The following is a 13,104-nucleotide window of genomic DNA, read 5'->3' on the forward strand; positions in this document are numbered from 1 at the left end:
AGATAGAAGTTCTTTCTCAATCTTTTTCTGAATTTGGTATACATTTTCAAAATATAAGTTGGATGTGGGGTATTCAGTTCCTGAAAATAAGGTGGTTATGTCATTAAAAGGCTTCAAAAGTGCAAAAATCTTCTCAATCCATGGAAGATCATCATCTTCTCAAAAATAATTATTGAAAGTCTGATCTGCCCTGGCTAAATTTTAAAGGCAGCAAGATAGTAGAGAAACCTTTGTAGCATCAAATAAGTGGAGTTCCATCTGTTGCTACATCCAACCATAATCCCACAGAATAACTCAATCTAGCTTGAACTACGCATTCGCGAAACTTAATCTTTCTAGCTTCGGATCCTTCAACATACTTCACGCAATTTCTTACTTTCATTTAGCCTTCTTTACTCGCTTCTAAACCATATTGAATAACAAGATTCAATGAATAAGCAGCACAACGAATGTGTAAAAACTGACCATGACACAGCAAAGCATCTTGTCGATCAAGTCGACTGCATAACATTTGTTGCATGTTATTCATGTTAGTAGCATTGTCCAAGGTAATACTAAAAACCTTTTTTTCAGTTCCTCAATCTTTCAATAACTCATAGACAATGTCATACAAGCTATGCAGAATGTGCGGCAACATGACGGAAACACCAAATTTTGCTACACGACTTCTAATCAGTGTCAATATAATGAGCAGTCAAACAAAGATATCCATCTGATGTGCATGAAGTCCACATATTAGATGTCAAAAAAATCCTACTTGTAACTTTTGCCAAATTAGATTAAAGCATTTGTTTCATTTTCATGTGTGCTTTCAAGCAATCAGCCTTACAAGTATTCCAAGAAATGGGTTTGAAATCTTCATTTAAATAGCAACAGAAGGCCTAGTTTCCTATGTTCAACCCATTCAACTGGATAGCCATGCTCAATTACATTTTCAGCAATCATTTCTCGATAAACATCTGATTCTATGTTACTTGGTGGCCCTACTTCACATTCATGCACTTGACGTTTAGGGCATTTCTTTAAATGACATTTTAAAGAGGAAGTACCTGAACGAGACTCACCAATTAAAACCTTCCCACAGTGTATACATTTAGCTCTCTCTTTTGAATCTCCATGGAGTTGTTCATATCTCCTTTGCGTCAAGCATAACAAACTCTTCCCAAACTTCAGACCACCTTCTTGAAGAACCCGGAGGAACAGTAATGGAAGATGCTACATGTTCATTCGAGTCTTCATGACTACTAGGATGCAGTGTCTGTGATTCCATTTCTAAAGCTGCAAAAAGAAAACACACAAATTAAAGCAATGAGAGCTAAGTTGAAATCCAAAACTAGTTTCCCTTTGAAACAATATCAAAGATGTTTTCAAAAGACAAAACTTGTTGCAGAACTTGTCACTAAAAAATTGCGAAATACCCAAAAGAAGACATTCTTTTACGTTGTTTTCTTTGGCTTTGTTAAACAGAGAAAAAGTAGAAAACATTGAACTGAAAAGTTAATGAACAAAAGCTTTGCTCTAAGAAGAATTACCTTGTTTTGTTTCCATTCAAAGCCAAAGAACAAGTAATATTTTACAAACAGCAAGGGCTGTTTGTGCCGCTTGACTACGAGGGAGGTAGAAAGTGACAGGGTTTACTGTTCAATATTTCGTTATCCACGCCTCGACTAATCACTTTATGGATAAATATTATATTAATTATCAAATTCATAATTAAAATATAATATTAAAAAAATTTAAAAATTAACTATTATATTAAATATTTAAATATAATTTAAGAATCATACATTGACCTTTTTTTTAAATAGAAGTAAACGGCTGGAACAGAATGTTTTGGGTTTCTGAGAAACCATGGTTGTTGAAAAAGGCATTAAGAGTTTATCAGGTGTTTCAAATTTGACTCTTTTGGATGCATGCAAAGCAGATTCTGGAGACAACCCACGTTTGTTACTGAGGCTAATACGAGGCTGTAAGAGATTGCTGACTTGAAGTAGTTGACAATAATATGAAAGACAATGATTAGTGTGTTTTTTTTTTTTTTTTTGAAGATTGCATACAAGTCTCGCAGTTTGGGATAGGGAGGCTGTGATCTCGTGCCACCCATGGAAAAAAGTTTTGGTCAGAAAACAAAACATGGGAATTGAAATTTAGGAAACGAGAGAACAGAATCACCTGACACAAATCTGCTAAAGCCGAGGAACCATGTTTGAATTCCAGTAGAACAACTCAAGAGTTCGCCAAACATTCTTTTGGTAAAAACAGATTTGTAAAGCATTATTAGTCGATAGAGAAGATGTTTTGTAAACGATTTTTGAACCATAGAAATATCAAAGAGAATATAAAACATAGCAATTTATTGCTGTGACGGAGAAGTGAACTAAACTGGATTTGGAGAATTGCTGATCAACCATCCTGGTGAATTTCTGTAAATTGCCCCAAAATCCCAAGTATTTTTTATAAATTTCAAAGCATAGTTAATCTTTCTTCTTACACCAGCCATTGTTGGAGGCTAGTAGCTGTTAAACCACTTCGATGGTGGAGTAGAATGATTCAATTTTCATACTGTAGGATATCAAGCCAACACTTTAAGCATGCATGCAGTCCTTTGAGCCTTCAATGGTATTCCCTCTGGTGGCATCCTACGGCCAACCAGAGCACTTTTCATCACAGAAGCAAAGAAAGCAAGTTTGAGAAATTCATTAGGTTGGCTACACAAACATTAGCAAGGTAAAGAACTCTTAAGTTCATGTTTCAAATGACAGAAAATAATGGAATTTTTTGGTTTCCAAACCTATCTAATATAGCTTCCATTCTACAATCTCCTAGCCCACAAGTCACTGGACAACCAAAAAGAAAGAACAAAACACTGTAGAACTGCCACAAAAAAAATTATATATATATATATATATATATTCATGTATTATTACCACCCAAATGACAGAATGTTACGAGGTTTCTTGTGATCATAAGCTTTTCGTGGAGCCACTCAACTACTTGGGGCACGAGCATGATGGTGCAGTTTCAGAATAGCATGATATTAAAACTCCTAAATATGCTCCTTGCAAAGACATGGCATGACAATATGCAACAACAGAAGTAGATATCAGGCCAAACAATAATTATAACTGGAGAAATTTGTCTCACAGTGCATTTGGTTACAAAGATAACACATAATACCACAGCAAATTGTCAGAACAAAGAGTCAACTTCAAGCTTTCACTAATGGCACAGAAGAGTAAAGCTAAAAAGATTGTATTTGCGGCATTCCTAATCCTAACCAAAACTCAAGCAAGTTTCAGATTAGAGTATCCAACTCAATCAAAGGAACGAGAAAATTTTGAATTTTTTAATGTCAACAATCTATAAATGCTACAGCTTGTACCCACCCATTTTCCAGTTTTTTGAAAGATTTAACTTTTCTTGATATAGCTTTAACAGCTCAGATGCTTCCTCCTTATAGCAGCTCACAAACTTCTCAATAAATAAATCATCTGAAGTCTCCAACAATGCCTGCAAGTTAATGCGCTTGATAACACCTTTGGACAACAAATCTAGTGCAAACAGACCCCTTGGAACAATCTTTTTCTCCAAGCTCATCAACAGTATTCGGGGACGTTTGGCAATAAGTGAAGACTGAATACCCATTTTGTTCACAAGGAAATCCATTGTCACCATAAATTTATCCTCAGACACCTCAATAAAAGTGGGACACCTCCTAAAAGCTTTGAAAACCTCTTCTTCAGACCAACCAAACTTCTTAAAAACTTCAAACTTCCTCTTCCATGTTGGTTTGCTAATTGAACTCATTGCGAAAAGAGCTACCATAAACATTCGTCTAGAAGGATTGAATCCCATTTCCTTTGCTTCCTCTACCATATCCTTAAACCGAATTGGATTTTTTATCAATGTTGAAGACAATGCATAAAGTGGTGTAACAATATTAGATTCAGGAACTCCATTATCCAGCAAAATATTGATATTGGGTAACAAAATGGCATTAATATTGTAACCCATAAGGCGCGGAGAACGTTTTACAGCACGAATAACCTTCTCATCAGACTTAAGCACATTACTAAGGAAATTAAAAGAAGGGATTATTTGTTTTTCTAAGCTTGACACCAAAATATTTGGGTTATGACACAAGATTTGGGCAAGGTCAGGGCTTGAAACACCTTTAGAGCGAAAAAACTCAAGTTTAGGCAAAAGGGTTTTCTTGACAGCAGAAGTAAGCACTACAGGCCGTTTCTCGATGAGGCGGGTGATTTGGAGTTCTGAGAAACCATGGTTCTTGAATAAAGCAATGACGGAGGCAGGTTTTTCTGGGGTTTCAAAATGAACATACCTAGAGGCAGTTAAAGCAGATTCTAAGGACAACCCACATTTATTTTTAAGGTATGAAACTGTAAATGACAACTCATTCGAAGAGCTTGACGTGTATCTGAGAGTGAAAGATGCTGCTACTCCCAAAAGTTTGTGACTTTGAGGGGCTGTAACATCCTGCCTCCCATGGAGAATTGTTTTGCAGAGAAAGTAAGACATGGAAAATGGAATTAAGTTAACAACAGAAGGCATTTACCTGTTTTTGGATTCATCTTTGAATGGGCAGATTCTGAAATCCAACAAGAAAACCCCACCGGTCAGGCAGTAACCATGAAAGACAGGTCTTTTCGGAGTCTAATGTTGTGTCCAGAAACTAAACTGAAGGGTTATGATTTATGACGCAGTTTTAGGGTAAAAATGGGATAAAAAATTTAATATTTACAAAAATTCAAGAAAATACAGAAAATTTTTTTTTAATCAAAAGCACGAACTTCAACCATTTCTGTTCTTTTATATCAGATTTTCTAAGCTTAATGCACAATATTAAATTTTTATTGTGAAAAAGTATTCTAAAAACAAAAGCTTCATTCTCGTATAAATTTCAATGGTTTTGCTTTTTAGTGAATTAATCACTTGGAGGTTTCTTTTGAAATTAATCACGGTTACTTGTACTAAACCTACAAGTTCGCTTAGAGGGCAGATGCTTAACACTATCCAATATATTGAGGGAGGACCTCTATGTTTTACCATAATTTTAAATATTCAATTTAAAACACAATATCATAATTAAAGATAATAATGAATCGAATTAAAATAAATTTTTATTCACATCAAATTTGACTCAATTTTAATATTTTTAATATTTAAATTTAATATAATTTTTTAATATTATTTTATATTCAAATTCGTACAAATTTAATATTATATAAAATCATAATCAATTTAATTTAAAATTAATAAAATATTATTTTAATATAAAATATTATTTTTAAATATAAATATAATATTAAATATATAAAAAAATTATATAAATATATATAATATTAACAAATAATAAAAAACTATTTTATATATATATATCTAATTAAATAAAAAAAATTTACCTAAAATTCAACCTCAATTTTTTTTTAAAAATTCAATCCAATCCAAAACTTGATTTAAAAAAAAAAAACCCTAAAAAGCCAAGTTGAAACCCAACTAGAACGAATTGAATTGCCAATCATAATCAAACCATAATCTTATAAAAATAATATAAAAATTTAAGTGTCATTAACTAAGATTTTAATAAAAATAAAAAAAAAATATATTTTATAAATAATTTTTATTTAAAATACCATATAAATATATATAAATAAATATATACAAACACAACTGATCATGTTAACATAATTCTTAATTTACTTTTGTCTATTTTATGCACTGGTCCTGGAGTTTGGATATAGAAAAAGAACCCAATATTACAAATTTCGGCCTGAACTTTCCAGTTGTTATTCAGGTTTTCAAGCAATCTTGTCAAAAGATCCGATTTAACTGTCTTGGCTTTGGCCTAAACAGAGGCCATGAGCATTATCCCAGTAGAGCATGTCAACAATCAGACAAGCAGAAACTGATGACAAAAACAGATCAATGAAGTAAGCAAGGTACAGAATAATCAGTCAGTGTTTCTCCTCCCAATCTCTTTACTTGTAACTTTGAAGACAACAATAAACTATTACAGGTCACATTCTCCCCATAGATAATGGCATCTACATTGGTAACACAATTGGTTTTAATACTGAGAATAACAAGTGCAAGGGGGAGATAAACAAATTTGGCAGGGAATGAAATCCTCTTACGTTACATGCCCCATTCTTTGGCCTAAAATTCTAAAAAGGCAGGCTACAAAGCAAGAGGCCAATCCAATGGTTGAATGAGATTCGATTACCGGTGTTAAGTACTGGAGTCCCTTTGGAACAATGGGGCAGCGAATGGTGCCCACAAGACATGGGAGTTTGAAAGCCATTGCAAAAACCACTGCTAGATAGGTTATCTGCAATTACTTCAAACTAACCAAGCAAGAACCTGAAAACGTCAGTAAGTGAGATAATGCCTTCCACACGGTTACTGCCAGCCTCCACAATAACAAGGCGTCTAACACCTGAAATCATGTCAGGGAAAGTAATGTCATACAGTGATATTTTTTCAAAATTATAGTACATAATTTATAGGGAAAATTGCAGTGGCAATGCCACTCGATAGATTCCCATGCTACATTACTGATTAGAAGACCACCAAAGACACATGCCTAAAATCATTATCCTTTAAGAAGGAAAAACACAAATCTACTGGGTTTTGAAATAGAAAAGAGAAAGTCACCAGGGTTAGCCAATTGTTCCATCACTTTAAGCAATGTATCGGTGCGCAAACACATCTGACATCTTTGACTTCTTTCATAAGGACTGCTAGAATCTTGTCCCAATTGCAAAGCCTAATGGGTAAATAGAGAAAAAAGATTAGGAAACAAGTTTTCTGCAATATAAGAAGATATTGGTTTTCAACCAATAGGATCAGCCGAGATGCACTGTACATTAGTTGGAACATGGACAAGGTTCTTAGTTTTCATTTTCATAAGGTGGAATGGATTCATTTAATCAGAGAAACACTTTCAAGTCAGTTCAGCCAGGAATTATGTTCACAGTTTGAACCAGAGATTCTTCAATGAGATTTTACCAATCATGCAACCTTAGGACTTCAATATCATTGAATAGGTATGAAAGCCAACATCACAAGATGATGTTGGCTTGCAGAGAGTACTAGCCATTATGAGCAATTACACTGCAGAACCTTGTTTGAGACTACCAACAAAAATTAGGGAAATGAATTTTGAAAATATCCACTTCTCCAAGAATTATCAGCTCCAAAACTTCCTCAACGCATCCAACCATGTTTGGGTAGTCAAATGCATAAACTAGAGAAAAGGAAAAACAAAAGTCACAATAGTTACCTGATAAACAGTCATTTCATTTAGATTATGTGTATAAGCTCTGCCTTTTGCCAAAGCTGTTATATCACTGAAAAAAAAAAAGACAACAAAGTAATGAACACCTATCACCAACAATCCAAGCTGACAGTAAGTTTTGCATGCTAGAAAGATAATCAATCAAGAATGACACTTTACCTCCGACAATATATGTCCAGTAACGAGTCATTATCATCAACTATAGGTATTGAACTTACTTGAGCTGTGAAGACAAAGGGCAAAACCTTATCATACCAATATCCAACACATAACTACATGAATATATCTAATCAATTTGGGGTAACCTCTTGAGGTATTAAAATCAACCTTGTTCTTCTAACTTCAAGAAAACCATAAATAATTGTCTTTTCTCTTCCTTATTTATACTCTCTTATATCTTCCACAAAGTGTTGACAAAACAGGAAGCATACCTTGAACTAGCAGATTTAATGCTGAAATAAGAGATGTAGTAGGTCTCAGCATCGCAAATGGCCGACTGCTGGATTCTCCAATTCTTGGAACCCATGTACCAAGATGGATTGCATAAATTGGTAATTGTAGTATGGGCAAGGAGCCAGGACAATGTTTAAAATACTTGCACATGCCTAGAAATCAAACTCCATTGGTTAGGGAGAAAGAAGATATGTACTACCCAACAAATAAAAAAAAATATTGTTAATTGAAAAAACTATTAAAAGCCTTACATTTTAGTATTCCAGAAAGAGCCGCAAGATGTAATAATTGGGGAAATGAACCATCTTCAGAGGATGAATGGATAACAGGAATTATAGCAACTCCATTTTGCAAAATTTTCAAAGCTACATCCTTCAAATTATCATGTGGCCCAGCCTGCATAATCAACAAGAAGGGTCCATAACACATGCACAATTATCAAAAAAATGCTGCCTCTCTCAAATGGCATATCACAAGGAAAATTAAAGATGAGGCAAGAATTAAAAAATATAACAGAAAGGAACCAGAAGATGCAACCTTCTCAAAACAACAAAGCAAAAGGAAGAATAGTATGTAGTAAATAGGTATTGGCAACAAATGACCAGAAAAAAAGAAAGAAAATGACAGGTTTTTTTTTTTTTTTTCTAATGACCATTTTACTTGAAAAAAAAAAGTTGCATCAAGAGGTGCGTGGTTATTTTACTTGAAACAGCACCCTTCATTTCTACAAACAGAAAGCAGACTGTAAAGAGCATAAAAAAAAAAAAAAATCTTTCTTAAGTTATTATCTACAGTAAACCACAATATTAAACACTAACAGAGATGAGATGTCTTGGAATTGGTCTCCCATGCCCATCGACTTGCCCATTCATGTATGCCTTTCCCTCTTTCCAGGCAGAAATAGTGTGTGTTTCAAGCTCTTCCTCTGTCAAATTTGATCCATGATTTCCAAGCTGCATAACAAAAAGAGTATGCATTAAGAGAAAAAAATACACAGAAAAAAGGTCCATCTATCAGACAATTATCTAGTTTAATATCTAGAAACTTTCTAGCTGCTTGGAATTAGAATAAAATGAAAAATCTTGGTAGAATTTAGAAGATTTGCTAGAACCAAAAAGACTTGATTCTGCATTATGGGCATACCTCTCTCAGAATCAATATAAAATCCGAAGCACTAATAACTCCAACAAACTTCCCCTTGTAGAAGTCCCAAAGAGGAGCCATAGGGATACCCTGAAAACAGCTTGACTCAGAAAAGATAGGTATTCAAGCTATTTATCAGCAACATGTGAATATGCATGAAAGTTACCAAGAACATAAGTAATGTCCATGGAGAAATCTAGATGCATCTACAGCTAGAAAAGGCTCTAAGAAGCAATGATTAGCAAAGGAAAAGTACAGGGGTTTGCTCTTTCTCTCTTTCTTTGTTTTTATGATGGCAGATTATGTGGCTACATAGAACATGTATCTTATCCAACAAAAAGATCAGGAACCGTTAAATGAAAAAAACTATATTCACTCCACAGACATCCCAAAATAATAACTAAATTCTAACTTCTGAATAAGCTAAACAGATACCTGCTCAGCCAGAATATGAAATGCTTGTTTTACAGGCAAATCAACATCCAAGGCGACAACCTGTAAGGCAAATCTGTCTAAATTAGCAAAGTGGAAGTAACATGCACTGACCAGAGTCAAACATGCAGAGAAATGTGTAAATCATGAAGGAGGGCAAATAGGAAAGTGTCCAAACCTTGCCTGACTCAGGTAGTAATTCATAAGCGGTATGTGCAGCCAAGAATACAGAGATTTGATGACGGGAGGCCTGTACATCCTCTTCTAAAATCCTAGGCATTGCTTGATTCAATGTAACCGCAGAAATTCGATGCTGCATTGAAAAAAGGTACCAAAATCCACTCATACAAGAAAGTAAAAAAAAAAAAGGTTTTAATGAATAAATAAATAAATAGATAAGGTACATGCTGAGCATGCACTAACAACTAAAATTCAAAAAGCATTTATCAGATACAGACTACAGTGTGCATGCATAACTAGATTTATGAAAAATTAATAAAAAAATAATACCCACTCATTAGAGTCCATTTAGCATTGCAATTGGAACTGAATTTGACTGCAAATGCAGTGCCAAACAGCGTCAAATTTTTGATAAACTATTGATCGCAATGAATTGTTATCAACCAAAAAAGCAAGTTCATACCTGCTTTTGCAACCTACTTTTGTATTTACGATGAGTTTGATTTTTATCGTAATTTTTAATCTCAATCACAATGCTAAACTAGGCCTTTAAAAAGAAAATTATTATCAGGAGAATGTTACGTATAAATTTAAGGAATACAACCGACTCTTACCGTGAGACCGGTATCCACTTCCATGTTATTCAGTAACTCTGAGTGTGGTTGTACCTGAGGGACCTCTGCAGGTACAGGTAGGGTGTCAAAAGTGTTAACTATTCCGTATTCGCCATTCTTATGAGGTTGCCGTTCATCATGTCGCCATTCACCATCAACAAGAAACTTGTACTACATGTAAGAACCAACACAAATTTGCAAAAAAAAAAAATACAAAGAAGAAGGTCATGGCTAAAAGATCTGGATTGACATGCTCGTGCTTGAAAATAAAACCATCCTAACCTAAAGACTATCAACGATAGAACTTAAAATGCTCAATTAAACTAATAGAAATAGCACAACAATTAGATAAGAATATTGAACAAATTAGAAATTACCCATATTTCTAAAAAAAATTGAATTTCCAATTCCAATAGAGCAAACTAACAAACCTCATGGCAACCGTGTGGTACGGCACAAACGACTTGAAACACATTGGGGCTACCTTCAACCTGTGACATTAGCACGAGCTCCGTCCACCTTTGTTTTCAAATAATTAACCATTAATCCAAATACAAATTGTAAGCCTAAACATCATAATACTTCACGTCAATGGCGTCTTAAACAAAAAGAAGGTTAATTAAAGTGTCACCTATTGAAAGAACCAGATAGGAAGACACTTCTCCCACCATGTGGCCACGTAAATTGAATTGGAAACAACACCGTGCCGCCGGTGTTTACTCCGCCGGCATCCCTGGCCGGATTCATATCCGATGCAGACATTTGGCAGCCGCCTTTTTAATTGAATTAATTCTTAAAAAAACAAATCACCTTCTTCTTTTAACAAAATTTTCTTCTCTCTTCAATCACTGCAAAAAAAAAAAAAAAAAAAAAAAAAATCGAGTAAAACAACGATTATAATGTCAAAGAGTCGCGTTTTGCTTGATTGTACGGACAAAAACCCTAACTTGGAACTCACCAAACAATGGAGGCAAAAGGGTAGCTTTGAATTTTGCGGGAAAATTTTTCTGTTAAATATGAGATAAATAAAAATCGAAACCCTAAAAAGGAATTGCAAAACACAAAAGAAAAAAAAATGTTAAATTTTTTTAATTTATTGAATGTGGGTGTGAAGATCGAGAGTGGGGTTTCTTGCGATATGATCTAATCTGATTTTTTTTTTATATAATATTTTCTTATTTTTTAATTTTGGAAACCCTAATAAAAGAAAAGATGAAAGCTTTGAAAGGGACGCTGAACGGCTGATGGGTAATTATCGTCTTTGTTTGGGGTAAATAAGAGGGAGACTACGAAGCTGGAAGGGCATTTTCATATTTACCCCCTTTTTTTACTGTGGAGTTTTAGGGAATTAACGGTGTTTTCTAACTGTCAAACACTCAAACTGTAAAATCTTTCAGTTAATGTCCAACGTTCGTTTGTTTGAGAGTCTTTTGTTTTGCGTTCTGCTAAACACGTGCGTTTGTTTGGTGGGACCAATCACTAATGAGGGACCAACCAAACGTCCACACCAGACTTTTTTTTTTCTTTTTTTCATTTTATTATGATGAGATGAACCATGAATAGCATAGTGTTTATGGTTTAGAAAGATTCCTTTATTAAAAACAAAAAGTTTTTTTTTTTATCAAAAAAAGCATATTCCTCTTGTCTTTTTTTTTTTTTATAATTAATGTTTTTGTGAAAAACTCTCGTCATATTCATTTTATTATTGAATCTTAGGCATTAATTCTCATCATAATTAACTTTTGTTTGTTTGAGATTTAGCAGTGATATATTTAGTATAAATAGAAAATTATGAATGAATTTATCAATTTTATCAAAAAGATATCTTAAAAAAAACTTTTTTTGTAATTTTTAATTTTTAAGAATGTTCATAAATATATTGTTTCTCTATTTAGATTCGTCATTAAATTTAAAGATTTATGTGTTAGTATCATATAAAATATTAAACTTTATATATATCATCAAATATGACTCGTATTAGAAACTAATGAGAGTCATGTAAATATATAATCAATTGAATTTGAGCTAATACAATATTAAGTTCGAGTATGATTCAAAATTCAAGACTTAAAACTTGACTCAAATTTGTTTATTTTTTTAGCTCGAATTTGATTCGAAATTAAAATCGAACTATTTGAGCTCATTCGATTAAGCTTAATTGATCTATAAAAAGAAGCTTGATTTTTATATTTGCTAAAAGTTTTATTATTTATGTTTGAATTTGAGCTTTAATTTCAAATGTTTTATTAATTAAAATATATTAAAATATAAAAATTCAGTTAGACTCACGATGTATTTGAATTAGTTATAAAAATATTTAAATTTGATTCGATCGATAAATCAAACGACTCGAGTTCGAGCTCAACTCGATAATAATCAAATCAAATTCAAATTTTACTCGAGTTAAATCTAAATAATTTACGAATATTAATATATCATTTACAAGTCTCCCAAAATTTTAAACTTTCAAATATATATATTAAATAAATTAAATTCACTCTTTAAAGGCAACATGCTTTTATTTATTTGTACTTAACCTTTTAATTTACTTTTATGCATTGTAGTTTAAAAAAAGATAAAAATCATATTATTATATTATTTATCTATTTATTATACCAATTAATCATTATTTATAAATTAAAATTTTAAAATTAATATATTTATTACAAAAATTAAATTTCCATCATATCAATTTAATAAAATTCAAACTAATTTTTTTAGCTTATTTGTAAGACTTTTTTTTAAATAATAGTTTCTTCATAAAATTTTAAGCCTGCAATCAAGTACCAAACATTTTTTTTTCTTTTTAATCAATTACAACTTCTCTTCATATAATTTTAATTTTTAATTTTGCTTTTAATATTTCTCTTCAATTAAAATACAATTTTTTTCAATACAAAAATTAGATTAAAACCACTTTATAAAAGTTAAAAAAAACATCATAACTTCTAATCTCAAAATTTT

The 13,104-nt window shown here is 32.5% G+C and overlaps 1 protein-coding gene, 1 long non-coding RNA gene and 1 pseudogene across 4 annotated transcripts; all 3 read right to left on the bottom strand.

Annotated features, from left to right (window-relative positions):
• Nucleotides 1–1,296: 1,296 nt before the first annotated feature.
• LOC149512682 (uncharacterized) lies at nucleotides 1,297–5,154 on the bottom strand. Its single transcript, XR_016331852.1, has 3 exons — nucleotides 4,577–5,154; nucleotides 2,928–3,058; nucleotides 1,297–2,837 (listed from the first exon to the last, which is right to left on the bottom strand). It is a non-coding gene; the product is annotated as an uncharacterized LOC149512682 (long non-coding RNA).
• Nucleotides 3,311–4,582, bottom strand: LOC111306837 (uncharacterized; annotated as a pseudogene).
• A 773-nt stretch (nucleotides 5,155–5,927) lies between the features above and the next one.
• LOC111306838 (sucrose nonfermenting 4-like protein) lies at nucleotides 5,928–11,358 on the bottom strand. 3 transcript variants are annotated; one of them, XM_022904808.2, is made up of 14 exons: nucleotides 11,099–11,358; nucleotides 10,772–10,988; nucleotides 10,572–10,659; nucleotides 10,141–10,311; nucleotides 9,525–9,659; nucleotides 9,350–9,409; nucleotides 8,915–9,004; nucleotides 8,590–8,724; nucleotides 8,023–8,167; nucleotides 7,750–7,923; nucleotides 7,478–7,541; nucleotides 7,304–7,370; nucleotides 6,676–6,787; nucleotides 5,928–6,457 (listed from the first exon to the last, which is right to left on the bottom strand). In XM_022904808.2, the coding sequence occupies exons 2-14, from the start codon at nucleotides 10,900–10,902 to the stop codon at nucleotides 6,366–6,368; spliced, it is 1,464 nt and encodes a 487-aa protein (XP_022760543.2). In that variant the 5' UTR covers nucleotides 10,903–10,988; nucleotides 11,099–11,358; the 3' UTR covers nucleotides 5,928–6,365. The 3 variants fall into 3 exon arrangements, with proteins under 3 accessions (XP_022760543.2, XP_022760545.2, XP_022760544.1); XM_022904810.2 differs by lacking the exon at nucleotides 10,141–10,311; XM_022904809.2 differs by lacking the exon at nucleotides 6,676–6,787.
• Nucleotides 11,359–13,104: the final 1,746 nt, after the last annotated feature.

The sequence above is a fragment of the Durio zibethinus genome, chromosome 22 (genome assembly GCF_047325235.1).
Source record: "Durio zibethinus cultivar Kanyao isolate XHJ-2024 chromosome 22, ASM4732523v1, whole genome shotgun sequence".
Lineage (NCBI taxonomy): Eukaryota > Viridiplantae > Streptophyta > Magnoliopsida > Malvales > Malvaceae > Durio > Durio zibethinus.

Excerpts from the sequence above, each read along its gene's own strand:
- LOC111306838 (XM_022904808.2), bottom strand. The coding sequence starts at position 10,902 with ATGTCTGCATCGGATATGAATCCGGCCAGGGATGCCGGCGGAGTAAAC. Across the intron at positions 10,312-10,571 it reads TACCACACGGTTGCCATGAG|TACAAGTTTCTTGTTGATGG; the intron begins GTTTGTTAGTTT and ends TCTTACATGTAG. Across the intron at positions 7,542-7,749 it reads ATTAAATCTGCTAGTTCAAG|CTCAAGTAAGTTCAATACCT; the intron begins GTATGCTTCCTG and ends TTGTCTTCACAG.